We start from the raw sequence: 14,537 nt of genomic DNA on the forward strand, positions 1-14,537 counted from the left end.
TGGGCTTATTAAAATCCTTTGACGTCTTTTGAGCCTTGGATGGTGTGAAGTGGATGTGGATGCTTGGGGATCGAGCAGCCAACTATCAGAGTTGCTAGAAGGGCGAATATGAGCCATGGAAGAATGGTCGCGCAGCCCGGTGGGTCATGCCTGGGAGGAGGAAGGGTCAAATACGGTGTGCAGAATGGTCCATGAAATGGGCCCAATTCAAGCACGCGGAAGGAACAATAATAGCAAAATTTACGCAGGCCAATGGTCTGATTAACTTATGAAAGATTTGAAATTAAAATTAAAGCATTAGATGTGACATGGCTTCGAGATCCGTTCATGAGCATGGTTTACCTTAATTAGAGAACCAGATCTCAAGCCTAAATTATATGCAATTCTATCGGACTTTGGGCCGGGCTTATTTAATATTATTACTTTATGTGCCCAAATTCAGCTTATGATCAATTCTAATCTTTTATGCATACATACCACCATATATTTATATATACTTTTATACATACATGATCTACCTAATAATCACTTGCATCATCTGCTTACTAAAACGTATGTGATGTGTGTAAAGCCACCGAGATTCTACATAATCAAAGTTTAATACGATCTATGTGAACTGCATGCCTTGGATGGAACAAGTCAAGTGCATAAATGACACGACCATGCTAAATGGAAGCAATTTTGATGGCTTTATGTAAGGAAGAATCTTATGATAATTTTATTCAAAATAGTTCAATATGAAGCCCAATCTGGACTACCATGGTGGCTTCAGATGCTTCAATTTGAAATCAGCATAGCATAGGCCTAACTATACGTGTAACCAAAATTTTAGCTTTATTACCACATCAAATTTGAAACTTGATAGATTGAGATATATCGTGGAGTGCATAAGTTGTAGTACAACTCGTGCTGGATCAGCTCGACCCAACTAGGCCTAACCTAACCTGTACCCCGGGATAGGTTAGGCTTATCCCTTTAGTTGGTTTTGGATTTATAAATATCAAATGATTTGAAGTTGGATTAGGTTTGGGTTCAAAAGTAAAGCAGCCAAATCCAGCCCAAATCCATGTCAATGTTGACCAGCTCTCCTTCAACCCAACTCAATCTACTTTTTTTTTCATCTTACCTCAATCCATTTTTAAATGATAATATGGAACATATTTTATATCTATCTATCCAGACCAATTATCTTTGGTGTACTTTAATATTTAAATTTGGTGTCATGATGATATACAAGATTCGGCTGTCTAGGATATGTTAAAATTAGGACACGATCTTGCAGAGCATCATTTGGAGAGATAACCCAGCCCAACCCAACTTAACCCAAGTCAAATAAAGCTCTCTTTTCACGTTACAAATAATGGGGAGAAGTTGGGTTGACATTGGTCGAATAAGTTTTGGATTGGATTGGATTAGATTATCATTAGCTAGTTCAGCTCACACACGAGTTGAGACCCAAACTAACCCCTCCAAATTGCACCCTTACAGCATGATTTCACTTTCCGGATTGCCAAGACCATGAGAAAGAAAAGACAAGAAAAGTTCATCTAGAGTTACTCTTGGCTCCATAATGAAATTAAACTTTTCTATGCAAGAAAGCCAGCTAACCCGGTATTTTTTTAACAAAGGGGTGTACAAGTTGCATTATTGAATCCTTTCACAGTATAAAAGCAATCTTATTTTATATGCAAGCGCCCCCCTCCCCATCGTTTGCACCACAGCAAAGTAGGTTTCCACCTTGTCATGCGCGACTTAAGCACAAGCATTATTTTTTTTTCTCAAGCATGATGCAGTATGTAAAAGAATAACATAACAAGAGATTACATTATAACTATGCCATCATTCCTCGAGTTACTGTCAGTCAACCCCCATCACTGGCTCATGCCATGATGTCTAAAATTGCAAGAAAAAAAATCACAAAACTATAACATGCCATTTCTCTTAGCAATGCTTGATAAGAATTTTTTTTTCTTTTTGATAAATAATAGAGGAAGTGAGATAAACTGTTCTTCCAGGTGGCTAATCTCCCCCACCCCAATTTCGTCATGTTTGCTGATAGAATCATGAACTCTGGTATAAGCTTCGCCTTGACAAACTAAAACGCGGCCAGATTCACTCGTTGAACACTGGTCTAGGCTTTACTAGCTGTCCGGAATGGCTAGAGACATCTGGGACTGCCACTTTGCTGCTGCAACGCCCGGATTTACTCGTCTTTTTGGAGCCTCCATACTCCGGCCATCTCAAGGTGAACTTTAATGGCAGTGTATCAGCAGACGAAGACAGAGGAGATATGAGTTTTATGATCGAAAATTATAACTCTAGACTGATTATTGCAGAAAGGCGTCACATATATGATATGATAGTTTTGGGGGCGAAGCTTGAGACAGCTTGTGTGAGGACCCGTGCGGGCGTGTGTTTAGTCCCACATCGGTTATTCGCTGGATAGATCTTGAGTATTTATACAGGATCAATGAACCCAAATAGTACCTTCCGGCTAACCATTTTAGGCGAGGTTTTGGGTTGTTACAAATGGTATCAGAGCGGATCCGGCCCATAATCTATGTGGACTAGGGGACACTGCAGCACGGATCCATTGGGGCTAACCATGAGCCGATCGTGGTGTTTGTGATTAGATTTGAACCCTTAGCCTGACGAGGACGTCAGGGCTTGAACGGGGAGAGTATGTGAGGACCCGTGCGGGCGTGTGTTTAGTCCCACATCGGTTATTCGCTGGATAGATCTTGGATATTTATACAGGATCAAGGAACCCAAATAGTAACTTCCGGCTAGCCATTTTGGGTGAGATCCTGGGTTGTTACAGCTTGGGAGGGCATCATCTTTGTGAAACATATTTTAGGAGCTAACAATATACTTCTAGAAGAGGCTTGTGACGGTGGTTGAGTAGATTTGAGATGAGGAATCAAAACACAATGGTCATCCATTGTTCAAAGATATTTGTATAATAGTAAGCGACTGTGATTCATTTTAAATTACGTATATACATCAAAAAGCGAATATGGCTACTGGATTGACTTTTTCGATGTTTACCACTTGACCGGAGTCCGTTAGACATTTTGTAGCCCTCCACTTTTACACCACCTCGATTGGTTGCACTCACAGCCGGCTTGTTAACATACGTGCCACAGAAAAAACCGCCCGTGAGATACGAGTCACCACTGCCTCACTGGCGAAACCCCCACAACGGCGGTCCTAGTTGCCTGCCATCCGTTCGTTAAAATTCCCGAGAGCGTTGCGAACTGGGGAACGCACACTCTCCATCAACACGCGGAAAATGGCAACAGTTCGCACCCCCTTCTCTCTCTCCCTCCTCAAAACCCCCAAATCCTCGCTTCCCAATATCTCCAAAGCCTTCTTCCACCCCACCTCCGTCTCCCACTCCCTCTCGATCTCCCTTAAATGCCACAATGGGTTCAATCCCCTTCATCTAAAACCCTATCTATCCCCCTTCGTCGGGAACTCCAAACCCCGAAAATCCGCCACCGGCGTAGCCGTCAAGTCCCTCTTCACCGGCATCGTGGAAGAGATGGGCCAGGTCCAGCACTTGGGGCCCTCCCGTGACGGGGGCTTTGAGATGAGAATCGCCGCAAAGACCGTCCTCGGCGGCGTCCAGCTCGGTGATAGTATCGCCGTCAATGGCACCTGCCTCACCGTCACCGACTTCGACCCCGCTGCCTCCCACTTTACCGTCGGCCTCTCGCCGGAGACCCTCCGGAAGACCAACCTCGGCGATCTCGTCAACGGCTCGCCGGTAAATCTGGAGCGGGCCCTCCAGCCGACCTCGAGGATGGGCGGGCACTTCGTCCAGGGACACGTCGATGGGACCGGCGAGATCGTGTCGATGGAGCCCGAGGGGGACTCGGTCTGGGTGAAGGTAAAGGCGCCGCCGGAGCTGCTCCGTCTCGTGGTGCCCAAGGGATTTATCACGGTGGACGGGACGAGCCTAACGGTGGTCAGCGTTTACGAGGAGGAGAAATGCTTCGACTTTATGCTGGTCGTCTATACCCAACAGAAGGTGGTGATACCTTTGAAAAAAGTGGGGGATAAGGTGAACTTGGAGGTCGATATACTGGGGAAGTATATTGAGAAGTTGCTAAAGAGCGGGATTGGGTCTGCTGCTTCTGTTAGCTTCTCATGAAGCTGAAAGGAATTCAGAGGTACTTTAGATTCCGATCCCTCGTCATTCGTTTTCTTCTCCTATTTGATTTGAATGCTTAGGATTTTTGTTGGTGAAATTCTATACTGTCTTTTTATAATTGACACTGAAATAAGGCATCTGATGCTGATAATATGTATCAAAGTTCAAACTTTGCTGTGTTTTTATTCGTTAGGTTTGAGGGGTTTGGATTTTGAGTTCACATTTCTGATTATGCAATGGAATCGGAATTCAGCTTCTTGTGATTTTCTTGGCTGATTAATGGAGGAAACAAGGGTGTTAGTTTTTGGGTAATCATCATTTGGGATGAGCATTTGGATTCGTTATTATTTTTGTAAGCTTTTAGGTAGACAGGGTTGTAGACTGTAGTTTCTTGTGATACCATCCTTCTGTTTAAGTAGGTCAGAAATTTTTCTTTTAAACATGTTCTGTTAGATTTGTGCGCACATGAAAATCTGTCTTTGAGAATTTTACTTCATATGATTTAACAAGTTTAAGATAATATGGAGAGTTATTATTTTAAATATCTTTTTCAGGAAAGAATGTCAGTATCAAGGCAAGATCCATATAGCAACCCTCAAATTGTTGGGATACATAGTTCAATCTTGATATTTAAGCTCTGAATATCATAGTCTTCTTGGCATTTTAGGTTAGATGATCTCCATAGTTTACTCCCACTTTATGTATTCAGATGAAATTTCATGTTTAATACTTCTGTATACTGTTTGGTTGACTTATTCAAGAGTATTTGGTATTAAACTTTTGTTCACATTCAGCTTTATATTGGTCAGGTTTTTGCAACTTCTGTTCTTTCATTCTTTTTTTAAAAAAATTATACTAAAACAAAGAATTAAAAATCAATCTTCTTATTCACTATTGAATATTAATGTGGGTTTGTGATGTTATGTATCACATATCTTCTTGATCAGAATCCATATCTTTTTGGAATTTCTTAAGATTTTTGATATTCTATGTATCACATGTGTTTTGTTGTATATCATTTCATGGAAAGGCCATGAACTTTGATTATAGTTTTTTCACATCTTTTGATGCATTCTGATTATGGAAAGTTGAGTTGACCCTTGTGCAATAAATGAAGTTGGACAAATGGAGATTCAGACATTGCAGTACATCTCTATGCAAGTTCTAGAGAAAATCATTTTTTCAAAACTGGGCTTTTTCATGATCCATAACCTTAGGAAGATACAAGAGTAACCCTCTTAGAAGCAAAAGTGAATATGGATAGCATGCATGTGCTTTGTGGTGAAGGTGTGAACTTGTGAGGACTGGTGACAGCATTTGTTTAATCATATATGGGTTATGCATTAGGTAGGTCTTGGATATTTATACAGAAACAAGAAACTTAAATAACATTTTTCAGTTAGCTTTTTTGAGTGAAATTCCAGATTATTACAAATAGTATTAGAGCAGTCCCCGACCCATGGAGAAACCTATATGGACTAGAGGATATTGCAATACGAGTCCATTTGGGTTGACCATGGGCTGATTATGGTGTTTGTGATTGGATTTTTGGTATTTGTGATTGAATTTTTGGTATTTGTGATTAGATTTAAATAGATTTTGACCATTAATCTAGCAAGGATATCAGGACTTAGACGAAGAAAGTATGTGAGGACTCGTGCGGGTGTATATTCAGTGCTGTATCAGCTATATACTGGATAGATCTTAGGTATTTATATAGCGCCAAGGAATCAAAATAACATCTTCTAGTAAGCTTTTTTAGATGAGAAACCCAAATAACTTAAATGTGAATTCCTCACATTTATGCTTCTCATGGACCTTTTTTGAGAAAGATTCAAAGAAGGATGCTTGTTAGTCAAAAACACCACCTCAATGTGTGCAATCTGACTGGAAATTGTTGCATGATGCTACATTGATGGGGAATCTCAAAGAACCAATAACTTGATCCTTAAGATTGAAAATTGCAGGAAATGTGTGATCTTATAACTGAGAAAAAGTGAGAATATATTGAAGCCGAGATTTTTATTGCATGGACAGTTGGATGACAGAGGGATTCATTAAAGATGCTTGAATTAGAGGCTCTTGTTCATGTTTTATCTTAGAGTGCTTTTTGTGTTGTGTAGCTTTCCTTAGTTCCTTTGGCAATAGATACTCCTGGCTAACTGAAGAAAAGTAAAAAAAAAAAGAGAGGAAAAGGAGGTTAGGACAAAACTATTGACTCCTTAGTTCCATCAAATTATGCTCCAATTCTTATTTGTAATCCTTCTCTCCATTCTTTCCTTTTCTCTCTCCTTTGCTTCTTACCCATGGAACCATGTACTTTATCTGCCACCGCTTTTCTAACTCTGAATATTTCTAGGCTTGATAATGGGTAGCTGGCTTTTTCTAATGCTCATTTATACCTCGACCATGATTCTGAACAGGGTTTGGTTAAAGGAAGAAGCTTTGTTTTCTATATAGTAAACACTTTCTTGTGTTCTTGGAATTGTTGTTTGGTGAGAGATCCAATTGATCTAGGGTTTGTATCTTTGCACCCGCATGCGCACGTGCACATATATAAAGAAATTTATCATATTTTATTAACACATACAAATCTGTGTGTATTGGGCTGACACTGAAATGAGAGTGAGTTAAATATTTCTTTTCCGTCCTTCAATATTCTATGTATATATGTATATATCCACACATGCTTATATATATAATGTATATGTATATGTGTATGTATGAATATATATGTATGTCTGTATATACATGAGCTGAATTGTATACTTTATGTTAACTCCTTGAAAAGGAGTTAAAGATTCTAAAATCAATGATATGCCATGTAAATTCAAGATCTAAACTATTGGATTTGATCTACACTAAAGAAAATGTCTAGAAAACAAAATTCATATATTTTAGGTCTCTAACCTATGCGTCAACTTGGTGCAAACATGATCAGTATCAATTGCTCTAATATGATAAAATACATGATAGGAAACATACATTGAAAATCCATCTTATGGATCATGATCTACAAATCTTAAAATATGGGTAGATTTTGGTTCTTACATATTTTTTATAGTGTAGACTGTGTTCAACAACTTGGATATTGAATTTGGATGGTTCATTATCGATTTTGAATTGTTAACTCCTTTTTTATGTAGTTCATCTCTCTCTATTACACACACACACACACACACACACCAATTCAAAATCTCTCTCTCTCTCTTTCATTCTCTCTGATTCATGTTCAAAAAACGGGAATCTTGATACACTTCTTCATGTGATAAAGTGTTTAAATTCAGGAATGTATTTTTCATTTCCCTCTTCCTTACAATTCCCGCCTTGAGGTTTCACGTCTTCTAGTGCCTACGAAAATAGGGATTGGGACTTGGGGTTTTAGAAAATCTTTTATTTGTCTCTGTTATTGGAGGGAGTAATTGATTTTTCAAACTTTAAAGGATTATAACATTTGTGATAATTTAGAGTTTCAGAAAATATGTTCTCTAGGTTTGTTCTTTGATAAAGTTAAAGCATGTGAGACCATTAAATCTTGAATCCTTTGTTCTCATTGCTGTGTTTGCTCATGGCTTATTGGATGTTTGAGATGATGGTGTGCATGTTTTCCAGTTTGTTACGCAATCACTAGCATCGCATACTTCAGTGCTGGAATGTGTGCCCTGTCAAGTGGTTGCAAGGTACTTTCATATTTTGATGGATGCTTGAGTTCACTAAGGGACTGATTTAGATTTCTTGACAATTTCCTTGTCGCTTCTAAGAAGCAATAATTTTGGTTCGCGGATCTCTTAGTTTTCATGTCTGTATCTGCAACAGAGGACACTTGTTAGATGGTTGGTATTTGTTTCTTTCTTTCCTTTTTATTTCTCATATATTTGCTTTTGGTTTGTTTTAGAAAAAGAGGATTTTACAATGAATCCATTTAGACATCCTGTTTTACGGGTCAGTAAAATTCAAGTTGGTCGAGCCACTTGGATATTAATTAATGTCAGAGATATTTTCTCTGTAAAGTCAGTTCAGAAATTTATTTTTCCTTCACTTTAGCTGTCAAATTTTTTTTGGAATCATAAGCAGCATCCCAACTTTTAAGACTACATGCTGCTAAGCTGTAGCTTAACTGGTAATAAATAAGCCTACACCAACCAACTTGTAACTTTTGTAATGAACAGCTGCTACATGCATTGCACAGAAGTGTCCTTTCATTAAAACCAATACCAGGAGGTGGGAATCTAAGATCGTTTTGGGAAGCCATAAAATTCAAAAGAAATTTCGGTCAAGCTAGGAAAAAAGGAAGTCCTTTTTCTTCCTTGTGGAATTCTTTGGACTTCATACTGATTTTATATAGCTAATCTCCAGGGAACCCAGCCATAGTAAAATCAGGTGTCTATGTAGATAAATGCATAATTTATGTTCAATAGTGCAACATGCTTTGGTGTTGGCTTGTGCGTGTTGTTCGCGTGCAGTGCTAGTTGCTCTGGCAAAGGATGAAGGATTTGCGAGCTTGCACAGGTGGAACTCAAGTCTGAAAGGTTTTGGTTTCTTAAGACCTAAGGGATTCTTGCAAGCATCTTGGTTGTTTGAACAGTCTATTGAATCTGTTTATGAACTGGGAATGATATAAAGTAGCTCATATGGTCAGGGTTTCCTATGTTATAGCCAAACTTTTGAAGAGAATTTAGAGAGAAATGATGCTGATGGAAGAAGGAATTGAAGTTCTGTCAGTGTTTTTCATTTAGGTAATCTATTGTAAACGTGTTTCCTCATGACTTCCACTATGAAACATTAAATTCAAGTCTGAATCTAAATTTCTATTTGGCAACCCTGACTTATACTGTAAATTGAACTTGCCCTATTATAGGGGTACATGGGATAGCATACCTTGTAATTGCACTGATTTTAACTGAAATAGACTGGTGGCGCATCGACTAAGGCCCTGTTTGGAGGAGCTGTTGGCAGTAGAGCTGTTGGAAGTAGAGCTGTTGGAAGTAGAGCTGTCTGAAGTAGAGCTGTTATAAAAAGCTGTTTGCTGTTTGGTAACTACATTCGTAAAGTGCTGTGGTACTTTGTTTTGTGTTTGGTAAACAAACTGAGAAAGTACTTTTGTATGACAAAATTACCATAAAGGACATTGCATAGTATTATACAACAGAACATAATAAAACATAACATAAATTAATACATAAATATACGATATAGTATAATATTATTGTAATATAAAATAATGTTATGTTAATATAGCATAATAGTAATATAATTATTAGAGTAAATTAATATTTGGTAATATAACATAATATTAAATTATTTAACATAACATATTAATGTATTATGATATAATGTAATATATATTATATTTATAGTATAATACAATAATAAAAGTATAAAATATTATAATTATTAGTATAAATTAATTTCTCATAATATAACATAATATTAAATTATTTAAAATAACATATTAATGTATTATAATGTAATGTAAGATAATATAATATAATATTTATAGTATAATACAATAATAAAGGTATAAAATATTATAATTATTAGTATTAATTAATTTTCCATAATATAACATAATATTAAATTATTTAAAATAACATATTAATGTATTATAATGTAATGTAATATAATATAATATTTATAGTATAATACAATAATAAAGGTATAAAATATTATAATTATTAGTATAAATTAATTTTTCATAATATAACATAATATTAAATTATTTAAAATAACATATTAATGTATTATAATGTAATATAATATAATATAATATTTATAGTATAATACAATAATAAAGGTATAAAATATTATAATTATTAGTATAAATTAATTTTTCATAATATAACATAATATTAAATTATTTAACATAACATATTAATGTATTATGATATAACGTATTATAATATTATATTTATAGTAGGTGATAACGTATTATGGTATCTCTCTAACAATTTTTCTAGTTAGGTGATAAAATTGATTAAATGATTACTAGATGTTTAGACGAGAATCACATAGATGAAAAATTATTTAGCATATTCTACGTGCATACTTTAATAAGGCTTGGAATATACTTCATATAGCCTGGCACACAGTTTAGCCTTTCTAACACACAATTAAGGATTGGACACAATTAATCTAGCATGGTATACATATATCTTAGCACATAGTTAATCAAGGATTGCACATAGTTAATATCCATCCTCTCTAACTTTACCTTGTTCATACTTTTTTACATTGTTGACGTAGTAGCAACAAAAATACAACGAACATTCATGTTTGGTCAAATACAAAATAAAACAACATGTGGAATTGCACTGCACTCAAAAGTCAACGAGCTATAAGTTGAGAAGCAATATGATCACGCAGAATATCCATCTCACGGTTACCCAATATTTGGCTTTGCTCTGCACTCAGTTCTTCCTGTGGTTCATTAATCTCTAAACAATCAGAAGGGAGTAGATCCTCATTATCATCATAAGGCTGAAACTCCAAATCTTTGATTGCATGATTTCTAATAAAATTATGAATAGCCATGGAAGCCACCACAATTTGGACTTGTTTATGATAAGAAAAGTTGGGCATGGTACTCAACATTCTCCATCTACTTTTCCAGCATCCGAATGTCCTCTCAATAGTGCATCTCAGGGAGGAATGTGCATGATTAAAGATTTCATGCATACCCTTTGGTTGACTTCCACGTCGAAAATCTGGTAAATGATACCTCTCCCCTTTGTAAGGCCCCATATATCCCAACATGTGAGGATATCCTGCATCCACCAAATAATATTTACCTGCATATATATATATATATATATATATGAGTTAGTATTTTAATATATTTAATGAAAGTTAAAAAAGTATACTTGCGATCATAATATATTTAATTAATATGCATACGTCTATATTATAATATATTTAATTAAAATGCATACCTCTAGGTGGGTGTGGAAATTGGAGCTCTTTTCTGTGTATAGCATCTAAAAAAATACGAGTATCATGAGCAGTACCTTCCCATCCAGCACAAACAAAAGTGAAACGCATATCAAAATCACAACAAGCCATAACATTTTGTGTAGGAATCCCTTTTCGGCCAATATATGGTACTTGTTTGGATGGAGAAATTTTCACTGGTATATGGGTGCCATCAATTGCTCCAATGCAGTCCTTAAAATAAGGCCACCAACGATGATCATCGCGGATTTTACTTGGAATATTTTTGAACTCTTTATCCAGCGGGGTAATAATATCCTTGGACATCCTTAAAACAGCATTTAAAACATGGGTGAAATATCTACTAACTGTTTCTCCGGAATGTTGAAATCTTTCTTGAACCATCCTATTCCCAAACCCATGTCCTAGAATCATCAAAAACATAGACACCAGCTCCTCAACAGGAATATATCTAGAAGCCTTTAAACCATATTTGATTTTCAATTCCATGCACAGATTAATAAATACATGTTTTTCCATTCGAAATTGTTGTTGGCATCTATATGGATTGCCATGTAAAATTTCTGATACAAACTTGTATCCGGTTTGATAAGAGGTCCTACAAGGCTCCTTTTTAATATATTTTGTGTAATATTCAGTAACCATACCAACAGTTGCAGTTAGTAGAATATTATAATTATCATTATCAACTATCTCATCTTCACTGGAATAATTCTCCTCAGAACTATTGTCAATGCTGCCCATACCTGTAGAAAACATATTATGCAAAAAATAAAACATCTGTAGCAAATAAAACAAATGATATATAAACATATAATGCAAATACATATAATATCACAAAATCATAACATCTATAATATCCATAAAATCAATAGCATCCACGATACATTATCCAAGAGATACCACAAATACATATAGTCCATCATCATTCTATAATAGAAGTTCATAATTAAAACTACAAAACATATTGCCATAATAGTACGTCAACAACTACTTATGTAAGTTTGACATTCGCTTGAGCCATTCAATTCGAAGATTGGTATCTCGGAGTGCCATAAACATCTCTCGATGTTCTCTTTTAAGGAGCACCTCAGCAGCAATCAAAAGCAGTTCAGGTTGTGCTACCATCTCAGGCATCATATGCACTACGTCCATCACCTCATCGATACTACGTCCAGGTTTATCAATCATCTTGGATGGCACTGTACTTTTCTTCTCCACTGCATCAATAAGACGACTCAATTGCTGAGATAGTTGTGCAGCACCCCCAACCTTCTTGCATTTTTTATCATGCAAAGTAGAGCTAACTCTTTTCTTTCCTCTCTCTTGGATAGCATCAGATGCAAGAGTAAGGTTAACATTAAAATTATCAGTGGGAACATCATCAATTTTATATGCAATCATATGATGGTCCTCATCTGAGTCACCTAAGCCCTCAAATGTATCATTATTAACCCCATCCAACCTCTCATATACTTCAATTGTGTCCTCAACATCCTCCTGCAACAGTAAAGCTGGTGCCCAGGCCCCCTCCCCAGTGGCACTAGTACCTCTAAATAACCTATCCAATTTTATGGCATGTTGTAGACCACGTTCTCGAAACTTAGCTGCATCAGGAATCTCCTGCAAGTTAACAATATATAGTTGTCAATAGTAGTTTATAGGTTAGTATAAAAAATCTTACAAATATTAAACTAGTGGCACGTGTACCTGCAATTTTTTTTCCCACCATGCATCTGGTGCATCTATTGTATTTCTAACAGGATCCCATCCAAGTCCTGTTTCCTTTCCCACCAATTTCATCCAAATGCTCCAATTTGCTTTCAGGTTATCCCACTTATTTTTAAATTTTTTGTAGTCATATTGATTTCCAGTCTTCTCATTGAATTTCTTAATTATATTGGCCCACCCTAACCTATTGAAATGTGTTCCTGGGCGATTACCAGCTTCAACTTCACCAATACATATATCGATAAACTCCTCTATCAATTTTTCATTCCAAATGGCCTTCCTCTTCTTCTCATCTTGGGTTGATGGACCAGCAAGGGTATGTTGGCTCTTCTTAGACATTTGTTTTTCTTACAATGCAACAACAAAGACATGAAACATTTTGTCAATCATAAGTCATGATTTCATCCATATGAATAAAACACCTTGTAAAGCATATTAGAAAAACAATGAGATATTAGACAAGGCATGCAATAAGAGGCAATTATTTGATAGAACTATAAGCATTTTGTTGCTTGCACTATAAACCTGTGCCTAACTGCACTTTGTTGCTTGCACTAACTACGCTCAGGCCAAAACATATTACATTGTCAAGTTCCCAATATTAGCCAAATACGATGTTGAGTACCCAATATCTTCTTGGCAATATTGGAAGTATTAGCAACAATAGTATGCACCACTAAAATGACAATAAGGTGTAAGATCTTTTAATTAAAACATGCTTCAATATTCATTAAATGTCCATTCTTGGAATCACTAGCAGTGAATTTTGTTGAAGAATGATAATGTAAGTAGTAATTTGGACTTTAAGTCAAAAGTATAAGCATAAAATATTTTGGCTAATTAAGAATAAAAGGAGTATTCTTACTTCTTAAAGCTTCAAAGTGCAATGGAGATTGCAAATTTCTGAGCCACTAGGTGATAGTACCTGACAGAAAATGATCCAATCATAAGTTAGAAGGCAACAATAATATTACCAAACTCCATTAAAATTCTAAATACAAATCTATCTTTCTCTCTGTAACAGAGAGAGGAAAAACTTGGTCCACCCGAAGAGAGAGGAAAAATTTGGTCCACTCGAACCACAGAGGGAAATCTCTCTCTCTGTAACAGAGATTTCTCTCTCTGTTCTCTCTCTCTCTCTCCCTCTGTAACAGAGAGAGAAAAGAGCTCGCCGTCCACGAGAACTTCCTCCCTGCAACAGAGAGAGGATCTCGCGGTCCACCGTGGACCGCGAGATCATTAAGCATACAGAGAGAGGATCTCTCTGTGTTATAGAGAGAGATCCTCTCTCTCTGTTACAAAGAGATCCTCTCTCTCTGTAACAGAGAGAGATCCTCTCTCTCTGTAAGGGGAGGCACCGTGGACCGTGGTGGTGCGGTCCACGGTGTCGCAGCTTGATCAGAGGGAGGATCTCTCTGTAACAGAGAGAGATCCTCCCTCTGTCTCACCCGTGGCGAGAGAGGAGGCATCGTGGACCGCAATGCTGCGGTCCACGGTGTCGCGGCCACAGCCTGGACCGCGATGCCGTGGTCCAGGGGGGTTCTTCGTGGTCCATGATCGAGGAGGACGGGCCGCGAGGTGATGATTAAAAAAAAAAAAAAACAACACATTGGTTTTGGAAGGTGCAGAGAAGGATTAAATTTTTTTATTTTAAAATATTGGTCAAGGAATGCATACAAAAATTAAAAAAAAAATACCTTCT

The 14,537-nt window shown here is 36.7% G+C and overlaps 3 protein-coding genes across 4 annotated transcripts; 1 reads left to right on the top strand and 2 right to left on the bottom strand.

Annotated features, from left to right (window-relative positions):
* The first annotated feature begins 3,047 nt into the window (after positions 1-3,047).
* On the top strand, positions 3,048-4,941 carry LOC103718953 (riboflavin synthase). The gene is made up of 2 exons (XM_008807980.4): positions 3,048-4,175; positions 4,711-4,941. The coding sequence occupies exon 1, from the start codon at positions 3,293-3,295 to the stop codon at positions 4,154-4,156; it is 864 nt and encodes a 287-aa protein (XP_008806202.2). The 5' UTR covers positions 3,048-3,292; the 3' UTR covers positions 4,157-4,175; positions 4,711-4,941.
* A 5,379-nt stretch (positions 4,942-10,320) lies between these two features.
* LOC120112313 (protein ALP1-like) lies at positions 10,321-13,898 on the bottom strand. 2 transcript variants are annotated; one of them, XM_039131219.1, is made up of 3 exons: positions 13,701-13,898; positions 11,086-11,850; positions 10,321-10,944 (listed from the first exon to the last, which is right to left on the bottom strand). In XM_039131219.1, the coding sequence occupies exons 2-3, from the start codon at positions 11,846-11,848 to the stop codon at positions 10,481-10,483; spliced, it is 1,227 nt and encodes a 408-aa protein (XP_038987147.1). In that variant the 5' UTR covers positions 11,849-11,850; positions 13,701-13,898; the 3' UTR covers positions 10,321-10,480. The 2 variants fall into 2 exon arrangements, with proteins under 2 accessions (XP_038987147.1, XP_038987146.1); XM_039131218.1 differs by lacking the exon at positions 13,701-13,898 and having other exon boundaries at positions 11,086-11,961.
* Positions 11,939-13,180, bottom strand: LOC120112314 (L10-interacting MYB domain-containing protein-like). Its single transcript, XM_039131220.1, has 2 exons — positions 12,815-13,180; positions 11,939-12,727 (listed from the first exon to the last, which is right to left on the bottom strand). The coding sequence occupies exons 1-2, from the start codon at positions 13,172-13,174 to the stop codon at positions 12,095-12,097; spliced, it is 993 nt and encodes a 330-aa protein (XP_038987148.1). The 5' UTR covers positions 13,175-13,180; the 3' UTR covers positions 11,939-12,094.
* Positions 13,899-14,537: the final 639 nt, after the last annotated feature.

Source organism: Phoenix dactylifera, chromosome 11 (genome assembly GCF_009389715.1).
Source record: "Phoenix dactylifera cultivar Barhee BC4 chromosome 11, palm_55x_up_171113_PBpolish2nd_filt_p, whole genome shotgun sequence".
Classification (NCBI taxonomy): domain Eukaryota; kingdom Viridiplantae; phylum Streptophyta; class Magnoliopsida; order Arecales; family Arecaceae; genus Phoenix; species Phoenix dactylifera.